The sequence below is a fragment of the Neophocaena asiaeorientalis genome, unplaced genomic scaffold (assembly GCF_003031525.2).
Source record: "Neophocaena asiaeorientalis asiaeorientalis breed wild unplaced genomic scaffold, Neophocaena_asiaeorientalis_V1.1 scaffold593, whole genome shotgun sequence".
NCBI classification, from domain to species: Eukaryota; Metazoa; Chordata; class Mammalia; order Artiodactyla; family Phocoenidae; genus Neophocaena; species Neophocaena asiaeorientalis.
Genome location: NW_020174701.1, coordinates 95,380 through 108,541, shown reverse-complemented (window position 1 = coordinate 108,541; position 13,162 = coordinate 95,380). Strand labels below are relative to the sequence as shown.

The 13,162-nt window shown below is 47.0% G+C and overlaps 1 protein-coding gene across 1 annotated transcript in view; it reads right to left on the bottom strand.

Annotated features, from left to right (window-relative positions):
* The window catches only part of LOC112409204 (cilia- and flagella-associated protein 221-like), a 27,756-nt gene extending 16,407 nt beyond the window's left edge, over window positions 1–11,349 (bottom strand). The window contains exons 1-3 of the mRNA XM_024759161.1: window positions 11,240–11,349; window positions 9,680–9,865; window positions 6,962–7,062 (exon numbers count right to left, since the gene is read on the bottom strand). Of these exons, the coding sequence (XP_024614929.1) occupies window positions 6,962–7,062; window positions 9,680–9,818 (240 nt within the window). The 5' untranslated portion in view covers window positions 9,819–9,865; window positions 11,240–11,349. The remainder of the gene's footprint in view (window positions 1–6,961; window positions 7,063–9,679; window positions 9,866–11,239) is intronic.
* Window positions 11,350–13,162: the final 1,813 nt, after the last annotated feature.

The following is a 13,162-nucleotide window of genomic DNA, read 5'->3' as shown; positions in this document are numbered from 1 at the left end:
GGCTTCTCTTGTTGCAGAGCACGGGCCCTAGGCATGTGGGCTTCATAGTTGCAACATGCAGGCTCAATACTTGTGGCTCGCGGGCTCTAGAGCACAGGCTCAGTAGTTGTGGTGCACGGGCTTCGTTGCTCCGCGGCATGTGGGATCTTCCCAGACCAGGGCCTGAACCCGTGTCCCCCTGAATTGGCAGGCAGATTCTTAACCACTGTGCCACCGGGGAAGTCTGGCATATCTCTTTAATATGTGAGAAGCCTGAAAAAATAAAAGTTGCCCAGGCCTCTCTTGACCTCCAGGGGTTCTGCATGGGGGAATCTTGGTGAGGTGTGGGCTCCTGGATCTCCTACCCAGGAGAATGGTCCTTCCAGGAGACACTGGTATGCTGGAGCCCAGGATGCCTGCAACCCAGGGCCCTTCCCGTCTCAGAGCTCAGGATGTCTCAGTACCCAAACTACATTCCCTATCTATCTTTTTTTTTACACTTTGTCAGCAGGTCAGTTTGATTTCTTTTTAAAAAGTAATATGCTTTCAGGGCTAAAATGGCATTCCTGCCTTTTCATTTATAACTAAAACTGAGGGTGAAATAATCGTCATTGAAAGGGGAAAAAAAGCCTTGGGAAGATCAAGTGTTTAGAAAGTGTATGTTAAAATAATATTTAAAGTTTATTTGAAAACGTGAGCAACCCAGGATTGCCCTTGAGGCGAGACAAGATAAACTCACCTAAAACCCTATTCTGTCCCGCAATTGTGGGGTCAATAGATGTCCTTACTTCCCCCCGCAAGCTCGCTGCGCCCCTGGGAGCTGACCTTCTCCTGGCCCCATAGGTCCTCACGACCTTGACCCCCCCTCCCCTGCCCGACCCCCCCCCCCGGCCCCAACTGACAGCCCCCGCTTCAGTGTTTCAGAACGGGCCCCCAGAACAGGCAAGCAAGCATGGGACCACCAACCAGGCAGTCCCGGGTTGAACAGCTTTTACTCAAGGGTCACAGGGCTCTCCCAAGGGCTGCTCAGAGCTCCCGCCCCTCCGTCCCCACTCTGCTCCTTCCTTCCAGCCCCTCCACCGGGCAGAGCGTTGGGTCTAACCTTCAACCCCGGGCACTAATCATAGTATTTTCCAAACACAGCTCAGCCTCCAAGTCGGGGTCCTTCAACCCCTCCCCTCAGGGACACAGCTTCTCAGAGGTTAATACCCAACGCCAGGGATCTGGGGGCAAAACGCAAGCAGCTCTATAAGTTCTTTAAAGTGTTTTGAGACAGGCTGGGACCTGGGACCTGGGACCCTTTGCTGCAGTGCTGGCACGGGGACAGACGTCTCCTGGAGCAACAGATACAAAGAAACTATAAGGGACTAAAAATAACTGCGTGCATGTGTAGCTGGGGCAAATTGTGGACGACAAGATACAAAAAGACCAAAGAAAAACAAAAAACAAACAAACAAACAAACCCAACTGCCACTTCTGAGGAGCCGGGAGCAAAAGCAGGGCCCTGCGTAGGATGCCTGCACACAGCCCACCAAGGGGGTGGGCAGAGCACCTAGGCCACCCCTCAGGCCCGACCCCTGGACCTGCCCCCAGCCTCACCCCATATAAGGAACCAGCCCGCCCCGCCTCGAGGAGCCAGCAAGGGAACAGGGAACTTGCTACCTGTTCTCGCTCCCCCCTGCTACAGCAAGGGCCCCAGTAAAGCCTTGCCTGAATGTCTCCTCTGGCCTCCTATTAATTTCTACTGATTACGGAGTCCAAGAATCCTGGTCAGTAACAGTTTTACCTTAAAATGCAGGTTGGTAATGGATTTTACTCTAAAATTTTGCTCTATACTGCATTTCTCCAAAATGGGAGAGTAAAACTGATGCTCCAGAAGGATGCACCATGTTTGTTTACACTGTAGCTTCAAGTCCCCACCCTCGCACACTGACTAGAAGCCATTGGGATTTGTGGCTCCAGTTTGAGAACCAAGATCCTGGGGCAGGGGTGTCTCTGAATGCTGCAACAGGGACCTGAAAACTAATACAATTATTGCAGAAAGCCTGAAGGGAATGCCGCTCTGCATAAGATAAGGCTGTAGAGTCTGACAACTTTGTTTGGGGCTGGCCACAGTAACACTGCTTGTCTCATGGGAAAGCTGATTAATTATTTCCTTAATAAATATAGTTTCCCAGACAACGTCTTTCCGCAGAGGGAAAGGGATTTTAAGAGGTCTTGGTTTTGAGAAAAGTGGGAACCATTATTTCAACTTTTAAATCGAAAGATTGATTTTGATATGAATCCAAGTAAAAGGCTTTAAAGCCTTTAACCAGATCTGGATCAATCTCAAATGTTAATGAACAATTTATTGTCGTCTTAAACACACATTCAATCATTCCATTCTTGGGTAATTTACACCGTTTCCTGTAACAAAACCAAGATAAAGGCAGAGTTGGATTTCCCCCCCTCCTTGTTTGGCAAGAGTCTCAAGGTAATTCCCTTAGGTTTCTGCTTAAGTTTGCTGATAGAAACAGGAGGCTGGCTCTCCCAGAATGTTATTAAGATGAAATAATTTTGTACTTGTATCCATTTCTGCTTGTTTCAATGTCTGATAGAAGCAGTGTGATTATTTAGATGCTAGCCTGTATTTACTTGGAATTCACGAGTCTCTACCAAGTCACTCTCTTCCAATAAAGTGAGTTCAATATCTTGACAAGTGTTTATTGAGTGCCTTGTGTGTGTTAGGCATTGTGTTGTACAAAAGACAGAGACGGCCTCTGTTCTTCAGCAGAATGAAGCTTTTACCTCCCTCCAAAAAGCCTATGATCTGGGTAAAGCAGACCTCACACTGGTCTCCAAATATGCCACATGCTTTCCCTCCAAGCCTCTCTCCTCGTCTCCCTCTATGCCCTGGGTGTCAGCTCCCCACCTCTCACTTTGCTCTTAGGCTATCCCAAATGGCTTCTCCACCACAAGCCTTTGGTGCAATGTGACCAGTAAGCTCATGAAAAGATGCTCAACATCACTCGTGATTAAGGAAATGCAAATAGAACAACAGTGAGTTGAATGGTGAACTCAAAAAGATACAGCCACACCCTAATAACTGGAACTTGTGAATGTGACCTTATTTGGGAAAAGAGTGATTGCAGATGCTATTAAGTTAAGGACCTTGAGATGAGATCATCCTGGATTACCTGGATGGGTCCTAAGTCCAACGACAAGTATCCTTTTAGAGACAGAAGAGAAGACAAAAGGGAGTGGGAGGAGAAGCCATGTGAAGATGGAGGCCAAGGTTTAGGGTCATGAAGCCTCAAAACAAAGAACACCTAGAGCCACCACAACCTGGAAGAGGCAAGGAAAGATTCCTCCCAAGAGCCCGTGGAAGGAGCGAGGCCCGGCTGACAGCCTGACTTTGGACTCTGGTCTCCAGAATAAGTTTCTAGTTTTCTAAGCCCCTAAATTTGTGGTAATTTGTTATGGCAGCCACAGAAAACTAGCACACCATACAACCCAATTCCACTTCTTAATATATATCCGAGAGAATTAAAAATATATCCACACAAAAACATGGACACGAATGTCCACGATGACATTATTCCTAGCAGCCCCAAAGACAAAATCCAAACGTCCATCAACCGATGAAATGTGAACAGTGTGAAGGTTCCTTAAAAAACTAAAAATAGAGCTACCATATCATCTAGCAACCCCATTCCTTGGCATATATCCAGAGAAAGCCATAACTTGAAAAGATACATGCACTCCAATGTTCATAGCTACACTGTTTACAACAGCCAAGACATGGAAGCAACCTAAATGTCCATCGACAGAGGAATGGATAAAGAAGATGTGGTACATATATACAATGGAATACCACTCAGCCATAGAAAGGAATGAAATAATGCCATTTGCAGCAACATGGATGGACCTAGAGATTCTCATACTAAGTGAAGTCAGTCAGAAAAAGAAAGACAAATATCATATGATATCACTTATATGTGGAATCTAAAATTTGATACAAATGAACTTATTTACAAAACAGAAATAGACTCACAGACATAGAAAACAAACTTATGACTCCCAAAGAGGAAAGGTGGGGGAGGGATAAATTAGGAGTTTGGGATGAAAAGATACACACCACTATATATAAAACAGATAAACAACAAGGACCTACTGTATAGCACAGGGAACTCTACTCAATATCTTGCAATAACCTTTAGTGGAAGAGAATGTAAAATAAGAATATATATAGTTATATAGACATGTATAATTGAATCACTTTACCGTGCATATGAAACTAACACAGCATTGTAAATCAAGTATATTTCAATAAAAAAATTGTTTTCAACAAAACAAAATGTAATAAAGCCATACAACAGAATATTATTTGGCCGTAAAAAGGAATGAAGTACTGATTCATGCTACAAATTGAATGAGCCTGGAAAACATGCTGAATGAAAGAAGCCAGTCGCGACAGACCACATGTCGTGTGATTCCACTTATGTGAAACGTCCAGAATAGGCAAATCTACACCAACAGAAGGTGGATCAGTGGCTGCCCAGGTTGGGGGTGGGTGGGTGAAGGAATGAGGAGAGTGAGGCGGGTGGGAACGGGTAGAGAATTGTTCACTCATTGCAAACAATGAGTAATTATGAACAATAATTATTTTAGATTTACCCTACCATCATCTAGATAGCAAAGCTAATAACCAGGAAAAGCAAGTTCTAAAATGAATGATTAACTTTGGTCTTTGATGCTGTGTTCTAAGGAATGTGTCCTGATAGATTGAGGGGTAAAGTTCCCAATTGCAGTTTTAAATCCTGACCCTTTTCCTAGGAGGAAGCACTGGGCATCTAACAGGCTCCTCTCCCGATCCCTTCTCTTTCCACCCTCTTGGATAAGTAAGGACTTGAGGGTGCTGCATTCTCTGAAAGCTGCATTCTCTGTCCGCAGGGGTCTGCCCCATAGAACCTGACCTCACTTCCTGACAGCTCTACCATTTGTCAGTTTCCTCCGTCGATTTTCCTCACTCTGAGGATAAGTCTAACACCATAGTTGGAATTCTGGCTCTAAATGATCCACTTTAAGACACGGTTTCGGTGTGAGGGATAAATGAGGAGTTTGGGATTGACATATAAACACTATATATATAAAATAATCAACAAGGACCTACTGTACAGCACAGGGAACTCTACTCAATACTCTGTAATGACCTATATGGGAATAGAATCTAAAAAAGAGTGGATGTACATATGTGTATAACTGAATCACTTCGCTGTACGCCTGAAACGAATACATTGTAAATCAACTATATTCCAATATAAAATAAAAATTAAATTAAAAAAATTTTAGAAAAGACGCTATGTGAAAACAAAAATAAATAAATAAGTGAAAGACATGGCTGATAAGAACGCACTGCTCGTAAACGCGGAGACGCCTGCGCTGGGAGGGGACGCCACCCACAAAGCCGGAGCCGCAGGGCCCACGTGAGAGAGCCCACGCCTATCGGCCCCACTCCAGCACATGTCCGCAGCCCAGTCTAGCCCAGCTCCATGGCCGGCTGCCGTAGTTCTGACGTCCTGCTCAGTGTGACTTTGGAGGGTCACGGCGGGGTCTCTGAGGCGTTATAGCTGCTTTAATGCTCAGGCCCCCTTTACGTGGCGGATTAGGAGTGCTGTAGCCACCCGGGCACTCCCCAGTCTGGACATCCGGGTCAAGGACGGGGAGCCAGAAAGGCCTGGACTCATGTGGCTCTGCGGTGGACTGCTGTCCCCACAGCTTCAGCCACTCCTCGGTGCGTCCTTTCACCTGTCCCTTCTGGAGCCCTTTCAGCGGAGCTGCTGCCCCAGGTCAGGCCAGAGTGTCTCTGGCCACAGTGACTGATTTAGGCCTGGGCATCTGACCTGAGCAGGCGAAACGGAAGCTTTGTTGGGCCCTTCTAAGAAAGGGACACCCCTTCCCTGGTGGTAGAGGTGTGGAGCGCAAGTGCACTTGAGGGGCTTCCCTGGTGGCGCAGCGGTTAAGAACCCGCCTGCCGATGCAGGGGACACGGGTTCGAGCCCTAGACCGGGAAGATCCCACGTGCCGTGGAACAGCTAAGCCCGTGCGCCACAACTACTGAGCCTGCGCGCCTAGAGCCCGTGCTCCACAACAAGAGAAGCCACCACAATGAGAAGCCTGCACGCCGCAACAGAGCAGCCCCTGCTCGCCGCAACTAGAGAAAGCCTGTACACAGCAACAGAGACCCAACACAGCCAAAAAATAAATAAATAAAATAAATCTAAAAGAAAAAAAAAGTTCACTGGTTGGGAGGCAGGCAGCCTAAGAGTCACTCTGTCTCTGTCCCTGTGTTCTTGAGGCAAGTACTGTATTTAACATTCTGGAATCACGGTTTCCTCATCTCTACAAAGAGAGCCACAATACAACCTCCACAAAGCTAGTGTGAAGACTAAACTGGACCACGTGAGATGCAAAGCACAGTTCCTGGCCCCTACGGTCACTCAGCAACGGCACCAGTTTGGAGAGAGTGCTGGGAGGAGCCTTTGGCAGGGGGGAGGAAAGCTGTCCAAGGACACTGATGCAACTTTAAAATTTCTCATCCTAGAACTGCCTTTCTGGTCCAATTTACATCTGCACTTCTGCTGATTATGCTTCTCTTTAGATGAATGAGTAATATAAATGTAGAACATTCATGGCATTTCATTATTATGATTAATTATCCCACTTAGAAAGTACCTACCCAGGGGTGGGGGAGGGACGGATCGGGAGTTTGGGGTCAGCAGATGCAAACTATTATAGAGAGAAACAGCAAGGTCCTTCTGTAGAGCACGGGGAACTATATTCAATATCCTGGGATAAACCACAATGGAAAAGAATATGAAAAAGAATGTATATATATGTATAACTGAATCACTTTGTTGTACAGCAGAAACTATCACAACATTGTAAATCAACTATATTTCAACGAAATTTAAAAAAAAAATTTTTCTTTTAAAGTACCTACCAGTATCTGCTGGTGGTGTTTTTCTACTTGATAGCCTCCAAAATGCAATATGCCAGGTTTTGCCTGTATGACCTTATTATTCAGAAGATTTGCATAAACCTCTATAAAAACAATGCAGATTAAGTATATCATGAGTTTAGACATAAAAACGTATATTAAATGAAAGAAGATCCTATCAACATGAGCTCCCTTTAATCTAGGGTATTTTAAGCGTACGAAGGTTTCAGACAGAGGATACAGCTGTCAACAAGATTAATGATTGTTCCACGAGAACTGGACTGCTTCTCCCTCTAGTTTTACACATCACTTGGGAGATATTATCATCACAATACAAATTCACACTTATTATTATCTATTAAAATAACTTGCTCTGTACACATTCTATACAAGTCTTCATAATAAAACAAGCTTGTGAAGAGCACACACCCTGTTTTCTCTGTATAACACTGCAATTGCTTATTATGTGATGAATATCCACTTCAAAGAATCCAGACAGCAAGGGTTTAATTTTATTACTGTGTATTTAACTGCTATTATTTGATTTCCTCTGAACTGAATTACAGTGCAATACAGAGTAAGCCTAAGGCTCTGAAAAATTATGCCTCTGGACGGTAAAGTCTCAAACTGCTCTTGTCACGTGAGTGTCTTTTTTTGCTCCCGGTTTTGAGAACAAGGTTAGGACAGCTGAGCTCACAGAAGAGTCCAGGTCTACAAAAGTTGTCCCGGCTCTTCACGCAGCAGGAACTGAGATGTGTGGAGAAGACACCGGGTCACAAGCCTTTCCGTGCCTTCCGTGCTTCATGCCAGGCATCTGTTTATAACCCTCCATTCTTTCCATTTTGTAAAAATCAAACCCAGGCCTGGTTCCGACCAGTAAACTGCCTCCTGCGGTATGAATGCCCTGTCCAGTTTCCTACAAATGACGACCTTTCCCCTTTGGCTATAGCTAAATCTTGTGAGTCACTGACACTCTGACCCCACCCTTCGCCCCCCGTGTTTCGTACCCATCTACAGTGGGTGTGAAACATTTGGTGTTTTCCTCCCCCGCGGGTGAGTGGCCACTGTCATCAACTGTGGGCCAAACTGAAGGGCTGGACTGGGGTAAGGGTGGGGTCTCAGGGGGATTATGATCTCCATAGTTTATTTGGTAAATTTGTAAGTATTGGTAATTACTTTTAAGTATTGAACATTGCTTGGTAATTTTAAAACATTTTATTTATTTATATTTATTTTGGCTGCACCAGGTCTTACTTGTGGCATGTGGGCTTCTTAGTTGCGGCATGCACGCGGGATCTAGATCCCCGACCAGGGATCAAACCCGGGCCCCCTACGTTGGGAGCGTGGAGTCTTACCCACTGGACCACCGGGGAAGTCCCTTGGTAATTTTTTTTAATGCTGAAGATTTTGTTTGTAGGGCCACAAAACAGATGTAAAACGGGCATTTTCCTGTTAATGTCCAGAAATAGTCAAGTATACTAACTCGCACTCAGTGTGTTCTTCAGTGACAACAGAGCCACGGCAAATGCTGCCTTTCCAGCATTTGTGATGGGCCTTGAATGGCAAGTGGGAAGCAAGCTAGTGGGACATAGGGAGCGGGACACTGGGCTGCAACATCTGAACACCACCTCTCCGCTTAGCTGGGCCACCCCAGCCTCCCCAACAGTAAGATGGACATAGGCGGTGCCATGGTGATGCAATGGATTCAGTGAGAAGACCGCAGGCACATAGACGGTGCCATGGTGATGCGATGGATTCAGTGAGAAGACCGCAGGCACAACGGTTAGCCTTCTGTACAGCAGCCATAGGATGTAGCAGGCTTTCCAGGCTCAGGGATGTGCATGGGAAAAGGCACATATCCTTGAAGAAGCAGGAGTAACAGGCATGGCCGGAGCTGGGGGACTAGAGGGGCCCTGGGTGGGCAGGCTTAGACCGACGGCAAAGAGGGCCAAGTGCCAAGCAAAGGAACTGCACACAGGGGATCCCCTGAGAGCATCCAAACAGGACGGGGGCAGGAGCCAGCATGAATTCTAGGAAGGACAATGCCAGGGCTGTGAAGAGTGTGGCCAGGGAGGAGGGCCCTGCAAGAGTCCTGGTGACCTGCTGAGGATGCAATGGGGACAGAGAGGAAAGATATTGGAGGAAGTGGAGGTGGCAGAACTTGGCAACCAATTTCCACCACAAAAGTCCACCAGTTACAGAACTTCCCTGCTGTCCAGTGGATAAGACTCCACGCTCCTCCCATGCAGGGGAAGCGGGTTTGATCTTTGGTCGAGGGGACCAAGATCCCACATGGGGCCAGGCAACTAAGCCCACGCGCCACAACTACTGAGCTCACGCGTCTCAACGAGAGAGCCCGTGTGTCGCAAACTACAGACCTCACGCGCTCTGGAGCCCGAGCGCCACAACTAGAGAGAAAACCCGCCACCACAACTAGAGAGAAGCCCGAGCACCACAACGAAGAGCCCACGCCGCAACGGAAAATCCCATGTGCTGCAACTAAGACCTGACGCAGCCAAAAATAAATAAACATAAAAAAATAAAGTCTACCAGTGAAGTGGATGGATCTAAATGGAACCATTGTTCTTAATGATGAACACTATTACCAGCCTGTAAAACAATACAGATAAATCAGCACCCAACATTCCTTTATGCTTTCTGGACTTTGGATCCTCTGGGAAGATGTGAGTTGTAAAGCAAATCTGTTTCCTAACCACCTACTTGATTCCAGGAGGTGATTAGGTACTTCTTTTGGTTTCTTGGGTTCCTCCACTAGGCTCCTTAAAAGGAGGGGTGATACATCATGAAATGGTTCTTCAGCATTCTTTACTTCTCTGCTGGGGGTTTTCACCACTGCCATTTTATCATGAAAAATGGAGCCTTCTTTTTAGAGCCAAAGGTCATTTCCTGGGAAGAAAACAGTAGTCGTATAATCATCCACAGGAAACCACACAGTTTTTTCTCAACCCTTGACAAATGTACTTCTTGTCACTGTGTGGTTTACTGTGGCTCAGCCCCCCCACCCCCACCCCCCTCGCCGCTCCGTTCCCACACAGGTGGTCCCATTCATCTTGCGTCACACATTGAACCCAGTGCCGTGCCGTTGCTCAAAACCCTTCCGTGGTCCTTAATTCTGTTCAAGAGCTTTTCCCAAAATGTAGCCCTGATGGTTCCTGAGGCTCTCACAGTTGATGAAGTTTGGAAAATGTTGGAAAAGTCAGCAGTTAAAGAGGGCTTTTCTTTCTGAGATTTCTCCGAATCAGTTTCTTGGATGGACGTGACCATGAAACCCTTCAACACTGGGAGACACTGGCATTTTTGAGCCACCTTCCTGGGCCCCTCTCTGGGAAGAGGAGGTGGAGAGCCATAGACCTCCTCCCCCACCACTGGGTGCTTTCCTAGGAGCTCTGTCCTAGGACCGAGGGTCCCGGTTCCGTCACACCCTTTGCCAGGCTTGCCTTCATAAAGTTCACACTGATCCCAAAGCCCCTTAACGTTCTTTAGCAATTGCTGCCTCCACTACTTCTGGCATTAATAATGTATTGCCTTGTGATGGCATTTTACAAATCCCACACATCTTTATATCTCCCACAGCTGCGTCTCTAAGCTTGGGGGCTGCTCTGTGAAGCCCCTGAGACTGACGTAAAATCACGTGTGGATCTTTACGTGTGTTCTTTTGTTTCTTGTTTTGAGAAAGCTCATAGTTTTAGATTCCCCAAAGAGTACAGCATCAAGCAAAATACACTGACAGCACTGAAGAGGTACTTAACAATCACTTTCTGAAGGAAGGTTCTCCTTTCCACTCTCGGCCCATCCCCTCTCACCAGCATGGCTGAAGATTCACCTCACCCAGCTCCTTCCCCTCCACCCCTTCAACACCCGCCCCGGTTCACTCTCCAGCCCCCTCCCCTCACTTTCCCTGCCTGTACTTCAGGGAGACACAATAGCTAAACCGTTGTCATCCAAGGTCCCATCCCAGCTCACTCACCCCCAAGGTGAACTGTCCCCCTTCCCCCCACCTCCCCACCCTCCCGCCAGGCATCCTCGGTTTCGCGGTCCCATGCTCTACGGGGCAGGCCCTCTCACCCTTGACAAACGCCTGCTCCCCTCAGCACCCCTTTACCCCAGAGCAGGGTCGAACCCAGACCCACGTGCCACCCGCATCCTCATTTAACCCTTTGGGCCCGAGCTCTCCTCCGCCCCCCAACCAGGCTGACTTGCGGCTGGACACCCGTCCGGGGTTCAGGCTGCCTTCACGGCCTCAGGTCCCAGGCCGCTCACCCAGGAGCGGGTTCCCGGGTGGGATTCCACGGGCGCCGCCACCTTCCCTGAGCGTCGCCATGACGACGCGGACGCGCTCCCTGGGTCACGACCGGACGCGACCAAACTCCCCTGGGACGTGGGGGGACCCGGGCGGCCGCTGCTGGAGGTCTGGAGGCCGTGGGTCAGTTCTGGGGACTCGGAGCAGTCTCTGCGGCCTGGGAAAGAACAAAGAGAGCGACTTATAGGGTGTGAGGACAACGAATTCCCGAGCGGACATGAGGAAGTCGGAACACACCATAAACTGCATACCCTGAGAGCAGACGGCGGGAGAGCTGGGCTGAAACGGGCGGGGCTTAAGGGGGTGGTGCTGAAGCTGTCGGGGCGGGGCTGAAGCTGACGGGGTGGGCGGGGCCGAAGGGGCGGGGCCTACCAAGCTCAGTGGGTGGAGCTTCCCCGAGGGACATTCAGTCCTAGACATCCTACTGTAATATAGTTCATTTTACACTTTCTATTATGACAAATTTCAAACATATACAGGCAGAATAGCATGATTAACCTTCAACACCAACCTGCAACAATGATCAAATCATGGCCAATCTTGTTTCATCTATACCTTTCCTCTACTCCCTGTATTTTTTTCATGTCTGAAATCCCAGACATAGTATCAACAATAAATATTTCAGAATTTTAAAAAATATAACCACAATCAGTACCTAAAACATTACAATAATTTCTTAACATCTTCAAATACTGAGTACTCAATTTTCTCATAAACGTCATAAAATATTTTTTTAGTTTGACACTTTGAATCACAATTCAAATAGAATCCACACATTACAATAGATTGATATGTCCGTTAGGTCTCTTCATCAATAGATTCTCTCTCCATGCCTTTTTGTTGTTGTTGCAATTTATTCATTGAAGAAACTGTTTCTGTTTAATAATGGTATTTAGGGATTGTAAACCATGAAACTGGGCCAGCTCCCCAGACCTCTTGCCCTGTTTGCTCCACCCTGCTCATGCGTGGACATTTTTCCTTACACAGACACCTCAGGTCTCTCTTCCTGGGAGCTGCCCTTGTCCTGCTCCCTCCTTGTATGACTTGGCACTTGCTTGATGTTATTTATGGCTTCATGTTGATAAGAGATTATCATAGGAATCCAATAAGGATACCTGCCTTTTCCAAACCCACATCACTTGTGTTGCATGTGCTTTTGTGCCCCTCCCCCCTCCCCCACCCTGGAATGCTCATTTTTCCCATCTTCCCATTTTCCAGCACCTCCCTTCTCCCTACCATCATCCCTGATTAAAAATCTCCCCATCTTTCAAGGGTATCAGTAGAGATGGTGTAACCTCTACCTGCTCCTTAAGCATCCAGACCACAAGGACTGTTTCCTTCCTCTGGGCTCCTATTCACTTTGTTTTGTCATCTTTGGGGGCACTTTTTATATGCCAAACACATCATTATGTGTGTGTTTGAAGCTGCAGAATTCTTAGGAGGAGGAGACCGTGCCTTATCTTTGCATCTCCCACAGCCGTTGGCACAGTTCTTTGTTCAGAGTGAGTACCCAGTAACTGTTGGTCAAGTGGGCAAAAAAATTAATTCACTTGCTTATATAGTAGATTGCTTTTTACTTTTCTGTTTTGTTGCCCCAACAAGGATGTAGATTTCAGAACAAGTATTATGTTTCCCATATTCCTGGACCTTTCCACCTGAGATCAAATCATCAAATGCTTATCTCCATACACTTTTTAAGGGGTATTGGGTAACATTTTAAAATTTTCCTTTAAGTTTTTTGTTTTGTTTTGTTTTGTTGGCCACACCTCGCAGCTTGCAAGATCTTAGTTTCTGGACCAGGGATCGAACCTGGGCCCTCAGCAGTAGTAATGCAGAGTCCTAACCACTGGACCACCAGGGAATTCCCTGATTTTCCCTTAAGT